At 36.9% G+C, this 16,426-nt stretch overlaps 1 protein-coding gene across 1 annotated transcript in view; it reads left to right on the plus strand.

Moving 5' to 3' along the window:
- Pih1d3 (PIH1 domain containing 3) overlaps window positions 1-16,426 on the plus strand; it is a 32,114-nt gene that overhangs the window by 3,742 nt on the left and 11,946 nt on the right. Inside the window, exons 2-4 of the mRNA XM_013025841.1 lie at window positions 225-291; window positions 2,535-2,640; window positions 5,627-5,723. Coding sequence (XP_012881295.1) covers window positions 225-291; window positions 2,535-2,640; window positions 5,627-5,723 — 270 coding nt within the window. The remainder of the gene's footprint in view (window positions 1-224; window positions 292-2,534; window positions 2,641-5,626; window positions 5,724-16,426) is intronic.

The raw sequence follows: 16,426 nt of genomic DNA on the forward strand, positions 1-16,426 counted from the left end.
GTGTATTAAACTGAATACTTTTTTAAAGGATAAGGAAAACACATTCAAGGTAATACTTGACATCTGTCTCTCTGCTGTATAACAATGATGAATAATTAATTAAATGGGATCAGTGAGGGTTTTTTTTTAAGATGGAAAGCTTATCACATTTAAAGTATTATTAGTCATGTAGGTGAAGCAAGTAATAACAAAATGTTGGATTCTTTCTTTTCACTAAATAACAGAGCTCATCTACTTTTGGAGCCATGAGTCCTGGGAATATTGGACCAAGGAAAATTGAAGAACTTAGACGTAAGTAATTTAATTATGTAGTATAGATCAATAGGATCAATGTAATATTTATCTAGGTAGTAAAGTTATATGGAAAGCAATAAAAACTAATACAATTAATTGAACTTAGCAACAATGTATTTTATACTAAAAATGGCTAGCTAGGCTGGAGGTGTGTTTCAAGTAGTAGAGTACCAGCCAAGCAAGTTAGGGTTCTGAATTCAAACCCTGGCACCAGAAAAAAAATTGCGGAGTAGATTTTAAGTGTTCTTATTACAAATGAAAGACAAGTATGTGAGGCATTGCATATATACATTTTTCAGTTGACTTGATTTAGCCAATCTAAAGTGCATATGCACACTTCAAAACATCATGTTTTATGTGCTAGATATATTTTTTTGTTGTTGTAGTTGGTCATGGGGCTTGAACACAGAGTCTGATAACTTAAAGTATATGGGATTTACAGGTCTAAGGGTGGTAATTCAGTGGTAGAGTACTTGACTAACATGTGGAAGCCCTGAGTTCAATCCCCAAACCACCACAAAAATAAATCACAGCTCCAAAAATTTAGAAGAAATGCTTTCTATTTTTCCAACATTTTTGTTTATATATTTTCAGAGTTGAACATTTTACAAATCCTGAAAAATATAGACTGCTCTGATTCTGGTGGCCATGATCATAGTAACTACAGGACGGGCTGGGAGAGGAAGTGAATTTTGTTCAATTTAGCTAATTATGAAAGATATTATACTAAAGAAAAATTTAAAATAATGAATGGTTAAAGTGAGGTCTGAGGACGGTTTTAAAATTTTAGTTATTATTGCTTTACATACTGAAGAGGCTATTTGCCCTACTCTAGAGATATTCACTACCTGGCAGTATTCAAAATTGGATGTATTTCTGTGCTACTTGTATTTCTGATAATGCAGGTCTAATAATCTCTCAACTCCAAGGTCAATGAATCATTTTTAAAATATTATATCTAAATATGTACTTAGGCTTTAGAAAGTCCATGCTAGATAGAAGCAGATGATTTAAAAATAATTACCAAAAATGGAAAACCTTACAATCAGGTGCATTTCTGGTAATACTTAAAAGTCATGTTCTGCACCTAATGCAGGTCTCCATTTGATACCACTATAGACCAAATGCAAGCTGGACTTTTGTACATCTTCCTTGGGCCTGTCCACTTTTAACATTTATAGGTTACTTATGGAAAGCCAAGCATCTGCTCATTTCTGTACAAAGGACAAATGATAGAGATATTTTATAACACATGAATGTTCTTGAGGAGAAGCCTGTATTAAAAATGAACATGAACACACCATGATTCCTTTTCTTTAATTACTGTTTTTTAATGTCAAATTTGTTTTTGTTTTTGTTCTAGTACTGGGTTTTTGAACTCAGAGTCTGGGCTCTGTCCCTTAGCAATTTTGCTCAAGGCTTGTGCTCTACTTGAGACACACTTCTAATTCCAGTTTTTTTGGTGGTTAATTGGACATGAGTCTTTCAGATTTGTCTACATGGCTTCAAATTGTAATCTTCAGTTCACAGTTTCTTGACTAGCTAGAATTATAGGCATGAGTCACCGGTACCTGGCTCCAAGGGTTTTTACAAAGTACAATCCAAGGTGACAAATTTGTACCCAAATCAGATTATTTTGTTTGATGGGTCTTACATATAAAAATATTTTATATATGACCTATTTATGTTTCTAATAATGTAGAGTGTTTGTTTACATATCTATGTATAGACATAGATATGGAGATTTAAGCATATATGCATACACATACACACATAAATACATCAATCATGCATACATACAGACATACATAGAGGGGAGGCAGAGAGGAACAGAGAAACACACACACACACACACACACACACACACACACACACACACAGAGAACTAGACAGAGATAGAAACAATGACCAAGACAGATAGCAAAAATGTCATTTGCCACTAGGATACCAACATTTATCATCTCCACATGGCTGCACTATAGAGTAACGTATTTTTTTTCTTCTTTTTACTATGTATTTCTTCTGCAAGTATTTTTACAACTCTACCTAGGATTGGTCTATATTAACAATATTTTAAAGACAGTTGTTAGGAATGTAGCTTGTTTGGATCAAAACCACAAGCTAGTGATTACAGCTAGAGAATGTTTTAGTTGTTATCCCCAAATGAGCATGAAGAACCTGAGCTATTTAGAGTCAGTAAACAAGCAAACAGCCTTAGCTTTATCTCCCTGTTCTTACAGCAATTACTCAAAGCACTGATGAAAATAGTGAAGACATCTGGGATCCAAAAGAGGTTCCAGACACAGCAGATCCTGATGACATTTGGGATGATCGTGAAATCCCAGAGTAAGTCAAATGAAGCCTGGAATGTGTTTAGGTGTTTCAGTTACATGTGTCATCTGATACCATCCTATTTTTGACATGATTCATGAAGTAACTTACACCACATAAAGATAAAATACAGTGTCACAGAAGGCATGTATAATTATTTTTCCTTTTCTACAGCAGAAACAAATAATAAAACATAATACTTTCCTTTTAGTTATTATCTAGCAAAAGATAAAAAATACAGTCATTTCCATTATAAATTTATATTCAGTGTCAGTGTGTTGTCTAATGTAGAACTAACAGTAGGAGAAAACCAGCCCATTAAATTGTAAGCATTCATGCAAACCAAATTACAAAACCATGTTTATGTGTCAAAGACTTGCTTTTAATTACTCAGTGTTGTATAATTTCAGTAAAAGGCTATGTCCTCCCTCCAATTATCAATTATTATGCAGAGTTATTTACCATCTATTTTGGGATTATGCTTAGTTTTCAGTATATTTGCCAGCAGCATTCAAGCCTTGCTTTGTAGCTTTTTCAATATCAAATTGAAAATATAAAATCAAGAATTATTACCATAAAGACCCGTAATTCTGATGAAAATTCTTTATGAAGGAATTTGAAGTACATTGACATACACAGATAAAATGAATGGTTAAACTGACTAAGCTTTAAATATGTACATTTTAAAGTAAAATTCTGATTAAGTATTTAGAATACCTGGAAAAACAAAGACAATTTTGCTAAATTGTAATCAGCTTTATCATTATTAGTTGGGAGGGAGGAGATTGAAACAGAGGCTGTTTATGTAGCCCAGGGTAGTCTCAAACTTGGAATCTTCCTGCCTGCCTTCTAAGTACTGGGATTACAGGTTTGTTCCACCACATCCAACTTTAGTTTATTAGTTCTAAGGACTTTCATGACAATTTGTATTTCATCTTTACTCATTCTGACTGCAAAGCAGTCCAATATGTTTTTTTAAACCCCATGCTTCTATCTTCAACATTAATTTTGATAATAGAAGCAGTGGGAGCTTGTAGATAATTAACTGGTAAGAATTATCGAGCTTACAAACAATATAAAAGACATAAACCTTATAAAATCAGAGAAGATACGAAAACATTTCTGTCTATATCTTAAGGATCAAAAAAGTAAATCACAGGTCATTTTTATACAGTGCCTGAAGATCTATATGAAAGATAAGAATGAGTCATTCATCATTTTGCCTAATAGATGTCACACATCCATATGCAGCAAGCTTGAAATTAGAGTAAAATTCCACTTTTCATCCTGACATTTGATGTTCTCTACATAGAGCATCCATAAAAGCTTTAAATGCATAATTACTCCAGTCAAGATTGAAGGAAATTGCTTTATAAGAATTTTTATTTTTGTTCTCTATCTTATGAAAATACAATTCAAAATATCCCAAAAGATAAAGAGGAAAATGGGCAATGAACACAAACAGGTGAACACAAAAGAAGAATCACAAGTGGCCAAATGAAAATATTATGTCTGAGCTAAGAGGAATCCAGAGGTGTTGTTTGATAGTTTGAAGGAAGATTTAGTATTTAGGTAGGATAGACTTGAAGAAAGTATCAAAGACAGTGCTGAACCTATTAACCTGGTGATTGATAAAGAGTGATTACAGTAACTGTGATAGGGATTGTACGTGGAGGAGAAGCAGTTCTTTGGCTCTGAAGTGCCTTTGGGACATAAAGACAGACCTATATAATACGCAGTTGGAAAATTGTACCTGGAGCCCAGGATAAGCACAGAAGCTTGATCAAATTCATATGGGAGTCTTGAGCATATGAATTGATCCCTTCTGTTTTGTTTTAATCTGGTTTTGCTTTTGCAAATACTTGGTAGACAGTATAGCCTATTAAGATAAAAGTAATCCGTAACAAATAGCTATTTATTGCCAGTCTTGTTCAAACATAAAGCTATTCCTTTTTTATTCATGGGTATACCTATTTGCACATGGTCAGAAATTCAATCTAGTCTTTTACTGTTCCAATCCAAAATTCACTATTTCCTCAGTATGGTAGAATTAAACAGAAAAAAAAATAATTTGTAGGGCTGGAGGTGTAGCTCAGTGAAAGAGCCCTCTTCTACATGCCTGATGCACTGGGTTTCATCCTAGCTCCAGAAAAAAAAAGAATTTGTGAATGCTAATTTTATTTCATCTGAAGAAATATAACTCTATATAGTTTAGTGCTTCTATAAACCAGTCTATCCCTAAGAGGAAGGAAAAGATTTGTGAATGGTATATGTGAGTTGAAATACCAGGAAATTCTTTCATTCTGTCAGATGAGATTCTGAATACCTTAATATACTATGTTGATTACATCACCACTGTTTCTACTACAGAATTTTAGACATGGAAAAAGCCATAGAGAGTAGTCAATTCACACTTGCCTCATCCCATAAATCACAATGTAGAAGTGGAAACTTGGCAAAGATACTATGAGTATGAGACCTTTCGTTCTTTCTTTCTTTCTTTTCTACTGAGGTTGAAACTCAGAGCCTTACACTTGTTAGGAAGGCACTCTGCCTCTTAAGTCTTGCCTCCACCTCTTTTTGCTTTTGTGATTTAAAAAAAATAAAGTCTTGCTTTTTGCTCAGGTCAGCCAGAACCACTATCATATTTACAGTTGTGATGTAGCTAGGAGCACAGGTGCTTGCCACTATGTCCACCTATTTGTTGATTGAGATTAGAATCCTATTACCTTTATTGCCCTGGCTGGCCTTGAACCAAAATATTTCCAATTTAGGATTACACATATATGAGTCATTCACCTGGCTTCTGTATTTCTGACTGCCTTTCTAGACTTCTGTTCCTTTTTGTTCTACTATATGTCTGAAAATAGTAAGCACTTTATTTATTTGGTCCTTTATTTTTTTAATAACATATCCTCATGTTTCTGGTAGATATTTTTTTTCTCTGTGACAGGAAATTGCTCTTTCATTTCAGTTTCCATTATCATTGACTTTTTTTCAGGCATGAGATCATTTTCAAACAGCAGGTGGGAACAGAGGATGTGTACCTAGCATTTACAAGAAAGGACCCTTCAACAGCATGCTGTCAAGAGATAGTGGTAAGCATCACCTCTCCTCTATTTTCTATATGACAATTATAGTTAAACTGCCTAACTGTTAAATACGTAATATTCTAGGCAAGTCTGTAGACTTTTTACAAATACTAGTTGCTGTGCTTCAGAGGAATGATTTGAGTTTAGAATTGATAATATGTACAAAATTAACTAAGTTTACACATGTTGAATGAGATTCATAAGTACACACAACAAAATAATGTAACAAGTTCTAGGCTTATTAAAAGTCCTCAATCTGATTGGAATGAATAAATATTCTTTCATTCTAGTTCTGTCTCATTCATGCTATCTGACTGGGTATTTACCTTCTGACATGCTGACAGGCCATCAGAATGAAATATTCCCTTTCCTGATTCTGCCTTATCGTTCATTTCTGTATTCTTGTGATGACTCAGTCTGCTATGAGGGATTTTAAAAGCTATTTTCTTCTTAATTTTCAAATCTGAACATCTGATTTAAGCTACTGAAAAGACGTCTAAAATGTTTGGCTTTTATTTGAATTACACTACTGCACATTGGGGAGTACTCTTTGCCAAGTCATAGTTTCTATATAATAACGATAGCATCCCAATAGTGCCAATGATACCACTTTGTTGCTTATTTGATCCTCATAATGATTTTGTTGTGAAGTCTGGGTCTAACCTAAATGGTAAGCTTCAACTCATTTTGGCAGCATACACAAGTGATTCTGGGGTTAAAATTTTTAGATCAGAGGCTATGCTATCTTCTTCTCTTGGCTCTTATAACACATTATAGAATACAGAAGTGCCCATAGTAGATGCTTAATATTATTTTCCTTAACAAAATGATAAATGGAGTCTCCCTTTGGCAGGAACTTCAAGTTTTCGCTTATTAGCAAAATTTAAGACATTCAATTGAATCAAGTAACATAATGGGAATAGTGACTTTAAGTACCTCAGGAGGTTGTTCAAACTCTAATGAGTTAAGGTTACAAGTGATCTTGAAGTAATTAGCTCCCAGGGTTTTACTAGTAATATTCAAATTCATCTCTCTTAAACTGCCATAAAATTATGTTTTTGATGTCTAGTGTTGGGGATTGCTCTAAGCTCCAGGCCTTAAAGAAAGAAAACCGTTGAAAGTGATTCCGTTTCTTTCATGCAAATTACTACTAGGTATTCTGAGAATTTTGAAAACTAAATCATATCTCATAAGAGGAATATACAATTTATTTAAAATTTAATAAGTGTATATGAAAGAATTGATCTTTCCTTTGAATGAATTTATATTCGACTGGGGAATAAACCTAACATAAATGAATAATTTTATTACTAACAATCAAACAGGCAATTTTAAGTCTACTGGGAGTTCATGAAGTTCGGTCAAGGTATAGACACCACTGAAAGACAGCAACAAACAAAAAGTTTGTTGAAGCTGAGGCACTTTACTACTTGTATACTGGTTTTTTCTTGCTTTCCTTTCTTTCTCTTCATTCCTTCATTTACTTAACATTTATCTAGTGAATTCTACTACATAACAAGTGCTGTCCTAAGTACTAAGACACAAAGACAGCCAGCCCCTCAGTAGATGAATGGATCAGGCAAATGTGGTATACATACACAATGGAATTCTATGATGTCTCCATCAGAAAGAATGACATTGCCCCATTTGTTAGGAAATGGGAAGACTTGGAAAAAATTATATTAAGTGAAGTAAGCCAGGTCCAAAGAAACATAGGTCCCATGGTTTCACTTATTTGCAATAACTAGTATATGTCTGAAACAAGCAGAAAAGGTTAAATAAGATGATGTTGAGCAAAACGAACCCCAAGAGAAGGACACAAGTGGTTTTTTCTTTCTTGCTATTATTTCTAACATATTTATAAGGTACCACATGATTTTTTTTGTTGCTTTGTATGTCCCTCCCCCACGGTATAACCCCTGTTTTCACTGTATTTGATGTTGCTATAATTTGGGGAGGGGGAGGGAAAAAAACAAATTGTTTAAATAGGGACACAGGTGGACCCATTGCAACAATGAGATGTACAAATCTTTATGTTGAAAAACGAACTTTATAATTTAGGCTGGGGGGGGCGTGGGGGGTGCGGGGGCGGGGGGGGGGAGTGTGGTTGTGGAGATCGGAGGGAAGGGACCGTAAGGGGAAAACAAAGGAGGAGGCAACAATGTTTGATAAGAAATGTACTCATTCCTTTGCTCATGTAATTGTAACCCCTCTGTACAGTATTTTCACAATAAAAAAACTTATTTAAAAAAATCTCAGTGAAAAAGTCAGACAAGGGCTGGGAATGTGGCTTAGTGGTAAAGTGCTTGCCTAGAATACATGAAGCTCTGGGTTTGATTCCTCAGTACCACATAAACAAAAAAAGCTAGAAGTGGCTCTGTGACTCAAAAAGACAAGAAAGAAAAGAAAGAAAGAAAGAGAAAGGAAGAAAGAGAGAGAGAGAAAGAAAGGAAGAGAGAAGGGAAGAGAGAGAGAAAGAAAGGAAGGAAGAAGGAAAGGAAGGAAGGAAGGAAGGAAGGAAGGAAGGAAGGAAGGAAGGAAGGAAGGAAGGAAGGAAGGAAGATAGGACAGTAAAGGAGCCAGGCACTTAATAGATCACTGCAGTTTCATTTGGTAAGTACATACATAGAAAGTTCTATCAGGTACTTGGTGGTACAAAGCAGAAAGAAAATCACCTGCTCTTTTTGGATGGATAGGTTTTCTATAGTGGACATCATTCCAAGAAGAGCATTATAAGCAGAGCATATTGACAATACCCAAACATGAAGTAGTATGCATGAGTAGCAATTAAGTATGAGAATTAAGAATAAATATGAGAAATGGTGTATTGGTAAGCTACTTCTCAAAAGATATTTTTAAAATTTTTTATTGTAAAGGTGATGTACAGAGAGGTTACAGTTACATAAGTCAGGTAATGAGTATATTTCCTTTTGAACAATGTCATCCCCTCCCTCTTTCTCTCCCAGTTTTGCTGTTCCCCTGACTTCCCTGCCCCCCAAAGTTGTATAATTCATTTTCATAGTGTCCAGTGGTTCACCCTTAGTCTCACTGTTTCTGTGCTTTCTCTTCCCCTCCTCAAATCAGATAAATTTAGATCCAGGACAGAGGGTACAGAAATCAAAAACAATGACAGAAGAGAATTAACCAAAGAAAAAAGGAAAGGAAAAGAGAGAGAGAAAAAACCTGAATACAGTACCAAAAAAACTCCAATTTGGATTGGGAATGTGTAGGTCAGGAGAGCACTTGCTTTGAATGTATGCAGTCCTAGGTTTGATCCTTAAGCTCACAAATGAACAAAACCCTGAGTTGCAGCTGAGTTTTACTCCCTAAGCATATTAATGATGATATCCATCATCATTGCTTAACCCCACTGGTAAGACTCAGAGTAAAGAGATGGTTGGCCCCATCTCAAGAATTTCTTTTAGAAATTTCTATGATTTTTGCTCCTATTGATAATATTTTGTTTCATTGAATCTAAGAATTACCACGTGTATACCAGTATTGAGATTGAACTCAGGGCCTGGGCACTGTCCTTTAGGTTTTGCACTCAAGGCTAGTACTCTAACACATAAGCTACTTTTTGGTGGTAAATTCGAGATAAAATTCTCATAGACCTTCCTGCTTGGGCTGGCTATGAACCATGACCTCATATCTCAGCCTCTTGAATAGCGATGAAGCACCAGCTCCTAGCAATGTGCCACTTTAAAAAAATAGTGTTTTAACATACATATTGCAACTCAATAACAGAAACATTAAAATGTGGAGAAATAGAACTTTACATTTTGTTAAATGCTTTATTTGGAAGCCAGGTACTGGTGGCTCACTCCTGTTGTAATCTTTTCAACTTAGGAGGCTGAGATCTGAGGATCATGGTTTGAAGCCAGCCTGGGTAGGAAAGTCCGTAATATTCTTATCTCCATTTAACCACCAAAAAGCTGGAAGTGGAGCTGTGGCTCAAGTGGCACAGTGTTAGCCTTGAGTGAAAAAGCTGAGGGACAGTGCCCAGGTCCTGAGTTCAAGTTCCAGCAAAAGAAAAAAAATTATTTGGGTCTTGGGCCTGTAATATAATAATCCAATCCAGAAACTTATATATAATCTTTGCTTAAGACCTTACATGGTTAAGCATAAGGAATTATTTGGGATTTTAAAAATTCACAAGAGGGCTGGGAATGTGACACAGTGGCAGAGTGCTTGCCTAGCATGCATGAAGCCCTGGATTCGATTCCTCAATACTACACAAACAGAAAAAGTGAGAAGTGGCTCAAGTGATATAGTGCTACTCTTGAGCAAAAGAAGCTCAGCGATGGTACTCAGGCCATGAGTTCAAGCCCCAGGACTGACAAAAACAAAAAAATTCACAAGGACATGGTTTCCTTTTTGGTTCCCCAGATTCCAAATGAGAGTGCAAGGTTTATGAATGTGAATCAAACGGATAGGCCTAAACAGAATTCTGAGTTAGGAATATGTATACTGTATCTTCAGCAAGCCTTTCTAACTCCAAACCCAGAGACTACCAGTATTCAAATTCTGCGAGTCTTATTGTCATTCTCTGAGGCTTTACTCTTGGGTGCAGAGCTACCAGTCTTCTTCCTCTTCCTTTGTAGTTAGGCATTTTAGAGCTGGAGCTTAGCTTGTGCTTTACAGGTTTTTAAATCACCCAAGCCTTTTCTTCAAATACAGTTTTTTTTTGTTTTGGTCAATCATGGGGCTTGAACTCTGGGCCTGGGCACTGTCCCTGCCCTGTTCAGCTCAAGGCGAGCGCTCTACCACTTGAGCCACAGCACCACTTCCGGTTTTCTAGTGGTTTATTGGAGATAAGGGTCTCACAGACTTTCCTGCCCAGGCTGGCTTTGAACCGCAATCCTCAGATCTCAGCCTCCTGAGTAGCTAGGATTATAGGCGTGAGCCACTGGCACCCAGCTCAAATACAGTTTTATGAGAAAACTAAACATAGAAAACACAAAAGAGTACCATTTCCTTGAAGGACAGGGGCGCCTTGGAATACAACTTAAAGAATTCTAAGAAACTTAGATCATGATGACAAGGTACCAAATATAGATATAGTATGGAAGAATAGTAAGAGAGCTCATTGGTAGCATATATGTTTTACTTTATTCCTCATGACTAGGAGACTCCTACTTTGCTTTATTTTATTTTATTGTCTCAACTTTTTTTGTGTATACCAGTACTGGGGCTTGAACTCAGGGCCTCATGCTTGGGCTCAGCTTTTTTGCTAATGGCTGGTATCCTACCAATTGAGCCATGTCTCTAGGTCTGTTTGTTTTTGCTGGCTAATTGGAGATAAGAGTTTCTTGGATTTGTCTGTCCTGGTTTGCTTCAACCTGCAGGCCTTAGGTCTCAGCTTTCTAATTAGCTAGGATTACAGGTATGGGCATTTACTGTTCAGCTTATTGTCTCATCTTTTGTTTTATTTTCTTCTCATCTTTCTTCACAGAGCCCTCACTGTAATGGGTTTAATATACATCCTAGACTATAAATCTTTGAATACTGATGTGCATCATTGCTTGTAATACTTTTTTATGCCAATACTGAGGCTTGAGCTGAGGAGCTGGGTAGTGTCCCAGAGCTTTTGTGTTCAAGGTTGGCATTCTACCACTTGAACCACAACTCTGCTTCTGGCCATTTTAATGATTAATTGGAGATAAGAGTCTCACAAACTTTCTTACCTGGGTTGACTTTGAAATACAACCTTTAGATCTCAGCCTCCTGAGTACCTAGGATTACCAGTGCCTAGCTGCAATGCTTACTTTAAAAAAATTCAACAGATATTGATGGAATACTTACTACATGCCAGATACACGAATCAGATACTAGATATATACTGTTAAACAAAATAGACAAGATTCTCCTTTTCTCAAGCTTACTGGCAAGACTTCAAGCAGGCCATACACAGCAATGTAGTGAGATCTACTGGGTACTCACAGATTCATCCAGTAAGGAAACAGTGACCCTAAAAGGAAGCAGTTTATTACTTCGTGTTAATACGATTCATGTACAGTCAGTTCCTCCCATCTCTTTGTCCACAGAATGATTCAAACCAAAAAAGACGAGACAGTAGGTAACAGGAACCGTGGGGAGAGCTGAAGAGCTAACTCCAGTGCTACTAACTTTTTTTTTCATTATTTTTGAATGAGTGATTTTTTGACCTGTTTTTCTTTTTTAATTTAATTTTATTGTAAAGATGCTGTACAGAGGGTTACAGTTACATGAGTAAGCTAATGAGTACATTTCTTGTCAAGCAATGTTTAGCCCTCCTTTGTTGTTCTCCCACTCTCCCTTCCCTTCCCCACCTCCCTCATACCCCCCGCCCACCCCACAAAGTTGTAAAGTTCATTCCAATATGGTGTATTGGTATCATTGTTGCAATGGGTCACCCTGTGTCCTTGTTTCAGCATTAATTTTTTTCTTCTTTTTGGAAACAAAACCCCATCAAGAATCTCTCCCGCTTGGTTGTCCTCTCCCATACACGGTAAACAGCATCTGTATGGGGGATTGATTTTGTTTTTAAAATTTTTTTATTGTAATTATAAAGGTGATGTACAGAGGGGTTGCAGGTACCTAATGCCACTAGCTATTTTATAATTTGCTTCTGTATCCCAGGAGACTGAGGTAGGAAGTTCTTCTGGAATTTGGTAATACAATGAGAAACTGTCTTATGGCAACATCCTACAAGATAAGGAGACTTCTCCCAAGCAGAGAGTCAGATAAATAGCCCTGAGGCAACTCCTCAACAACTGATATCTTCTCATATTTTAGGAGGATCAAAAGATGTTCTGCCAAGCCCCAGGAACATAGTTGTGCACATTGGCCTTGGTGGATGTTCAAGGTCACTGGAGTGTGATAGTTGAGCTATATTCTTATACGTATACAGGATGAGGACATTTTTATCCTGTTGTTTTCACTTAATATGATATACTAACTATATACCAGACATTTCTTTAAGTACTTTATACATTGCAACCCCTCCCTTCATCTCCACACCAGCCCTATGAAATAGATGGTTATTTCCTCTAGTTTACAGATGAAGTTTCTGAAGCACAACCAAGTTAAGTAACTTGCTTAAGGCCACACTTTTCAAATTTGGCAGATTTGAACCTAGGCATATTAAATTGGAAAGATTAATATCCAAAGTGATATGTGTATAAAGAAGGAAGAAGTTCAGGCTGACCTAGCAATAGAAGTGGCATTTCACTGAATATTTGAAGGATAGATAATATTTGGCTAGGTAGGAAAGGATGAAAAGCTCTCCAAGCAGAGTGAACAATATAAGCAAAGGTATAGATAGCACCATGAAAACAGATGGTGCCTTTTGACAAGTATTTGTTATGCTTTTGGAGCCCAGGAATTTCAGTAGCAAGAAGTAATGTGGAAGCTTAAATAGAATGGGTGATGCAGGACTGTGAAAGCACTTGGATGGCACACCCTGTGTTATGGCCTGAATCGTGTTCCCTCTCCCCACTCATGTGCTAAGCCCCATAACCTCACAATGTGACGGAATTTGGATAGAGGGATTTCAGGGAATACTTGTGTTTAAATGAGGTCATGAAGCTAGTTCTAGCCTCATGATGGGCATGGTGACCTTGTAAGAAGAGACACCAAAGAGCTTTTTTATTATCTTTTTACCATGTGAGAACATAGGAAAAAGGCAACTATCTGCAGGTCAGGATGAGAGTTCTTGAAGGAACCCAACCTTGCTTACACCGTGACTTCTGACTTTGAACCTCTGGAATAAGAAACAAGCAATGTGCTACTGTTTAAGCTCCTCAGAATATGTTTTTTTTTGGTGGAAACCCAAACAAACTAAGACACCATGATATTTTGACTTTATCATCTGGGCATTCAAGTTAGTTAACATCTTAAAGTGGATGAGATCAATGATTGGCAATGTCTTTCTGAACCATTCTAATGGTGGTGTGAATATAGAGCTCAGTGATAATTCTGATGGGGGAAAATGTGTGTTTGGGATAACTGGTCAGAGGCAGTGTGGATGGCAAGAAGAATGATCTCACTAGAGATTGTGCTGTTGGTGAAGATAGGGCTTGGATGGTGGTTAAATATAGTATGTAAAGGAGAAACAGGAGTCAGATTGCTAGCTTGGGTGATGAGGTATACAATGGTGGCTTGAATTGGGATGTAGAAAATGCAATGTAGCTATCTCTAAATTGTAGACTTAGTAGAATGACTTTAGTTTCTTTTTGCTCATCTGAGTTTTGTACAATTTTACAATTGCTATCTATTACTTTTGGAAAAACAAGAAGCAACCAAAGGGTGGCTTTGTTTGTGTGTTGTGGGAATAAAGGGTGTGGGAAAAAAAGAAAAAGTTCTAGGAGAAAGATATTGAATGTTGATTTTACTCAGTTTAAAGTGAATGTTGAAAATCTTGTTAGCTAAACAAAGGAGGAGGATGCAATGCTTGGTAAGAAATGTACGCATTATCCTGCCCATGCAATTGTAACCCCTCTGTACAGTATGTTCACAAATAAAATTAAATTAAATTAAAAAAAGAAAATCTTGTTAGAAGTGATTACTAGGCTGTTAGAAATAGAAATCTATGTGGAACTCTAGAAGAAGAAAGAGACTGGAGGTGTTAATGTTCAGAGTTGAAAGTATCACTTTGCAGCTGTTAGAATAAACTGTACCAGAATGTCAGCTTTTTTATCAGGCATAGAATGAAGTACATACGACTTTAAGTTGTATGTGTGTGTGATTTGTGTATGCTGAGGGAGTGTTCATGAGAGTGCATGTAAATATATCTATGTGTGTGTTTTATACATGTGGTTTGTGTATGTGAGGGGGATGTTTGTGAGAGTGTGTGTATGTATGTGTGTGGTGTGTATGATGTGTGTGGTTCAAGTATGAAAGGGGTGATTATATGAGTGTGTGTGTGTGTGTGTGTGTGTGTGTGTATGCTGTTTTATCAGAGAAATTCAGAGGTATACTATGAAACCTGCAAGCATGGGGTTCACTGGGGACAGAATAGGAAGCCTTGGGATGAAGTCAACAATTAGACAGAGTCCCAAGACATAAACTCTTACTCCAGTTCTAGGCCAGGGATTGAAAAACAAAGGGAATTGAGATTGGGATTGGAATTAGGGCACAGCATTGGCTATACAGGTGATGGGAGAGAAAAATGCATTGTGAAAACAAGGGAAGAAAGTATGACTTCCCATTCTGCCTGCCTCTGAGAACAGGGCAGACCAAGGGGCACACTGGACCTTCTTGCACATTAAAGAATATGGAAAAGAGACAAGAAGAGAGGTTGGCTTATGGCAGGTGGGTGCACTGGTGGAATACATTATACATATAAATTGGTGGGTTCCCATTTTCTCCTGTTAGTATTGAAGACTATCTCTAAAATCCCAAACTGAATAGGACTATAGTTATTGATATACTATATGGATTCATTGTTGTAGAAGAGGGGTAAAGGATCCTGCAGTAGCTTGATATTGTTTTGTAGTTATAATAGATACATAATAGTTTTGTGTTCCTCCTTTGAGAGAGATCTATACTGACAAGAGGACATTCTGGTAAAATCTAAGAAGTAGGCCACAAAGCCTGGGTTTTTCTTATTGCACCTCCTCCCTGAAATATGAGTCTTCTTCCCATCTCTGAGAATCAGGGATGCTAGAATTCAGTCACCCTCTGGCAGACACCTGGGAATCACAGGCTTAGCACATGTGCTTATCTCGGGCAAGTCTAATAAAGATTCTCAAAGCATGGCTTTCTCACACTCCAGGAAGTTTGTTTCTTCAGTGGTCTGTTTCTCATATCCTGATTTCTGTTTTAAAATTATACCAGTCATATTTATTTACGTGTGTGTGTGGGAGCTTTCCTGGGGCCTGAACTCAGGGACTGGACACTGTCCATGAACTTTACTGCCAAAGGCTAGTATTCTACAACTGGAATCACAGCTCCACATCTGGCTTTTTGGGGAGGAGGTGGTTAATTGGAGAAAAGGGTCTTACTGATTTTCCTGCATGGACTGGCTTCAAACCATGAGCCACCTGTGCCTAGCAGTAATTCTTTGTTTCTTTGTTGTTTTGAGGAAGTTTCTCAGAATACATAAAATCACATGGTCCAGATTCCTTGAAGTACAATTAGTAGAAATTTGGCTTGGGAATATACCAGTACTTAAGGGATAAACAAAGAGCTATAGAGTGTGAAAAGGTGGATAGCACAGAAGCTGAGAAGAGAAAAATGGTTACTGAAGGCTGGGTAGAATTGGGGGAGGGAGGAGTGAGAGACCTTGACCAGTGGGAACTAAGTTAGAGTTGGGAAGGAAAGAATTTCTGGGCTACTATACAAGCCATAGAGATAACACAAATGTACTAAATATTTCAAAATGAAAAGACTTTTTTTTAAAGTTTCTACTACAAATGATAGGTGGTGTTTTTAATGTGTTTTTTAATTTATCTTTTCTAACTTCAAAAGGCTGTACAAGGGGATTACAATTTAATGTGGCTATCTGTATCCAGCTTCTTTTTTAAAAAATTAATTGTATTGTCAAGGTGATGTACAGAGGGATTACAGTTACATAAGTAAGGTACTGAGTATCTTACTTGTTGAACTTGTTACCCTCTCCCTCATTTTTCTCCCTCTTTCCTACCCCCATCCCCCAAGTTGTACAGATTATTTCCAACATATTGTCTTGTGAGTGTCACTGTTGCAGTGGTTCCCCCTTTGTCCTT

This window comes from Dipodomys ordii, unplaced genomic scaffold (genome assembly GCF_000151885.1).
Source record: "Dipodomys ordii isolate 6190 unplaced genomic scaffold, Dord_2.0 Scaffold88, whole genome shotgun sequence".
Lineage (NCBI taxonomy): Eukaryota > Metazoa > Chordata > Mammalia > Rodentia > Heteromyidae > Dipodomys > Dipodomys ordii.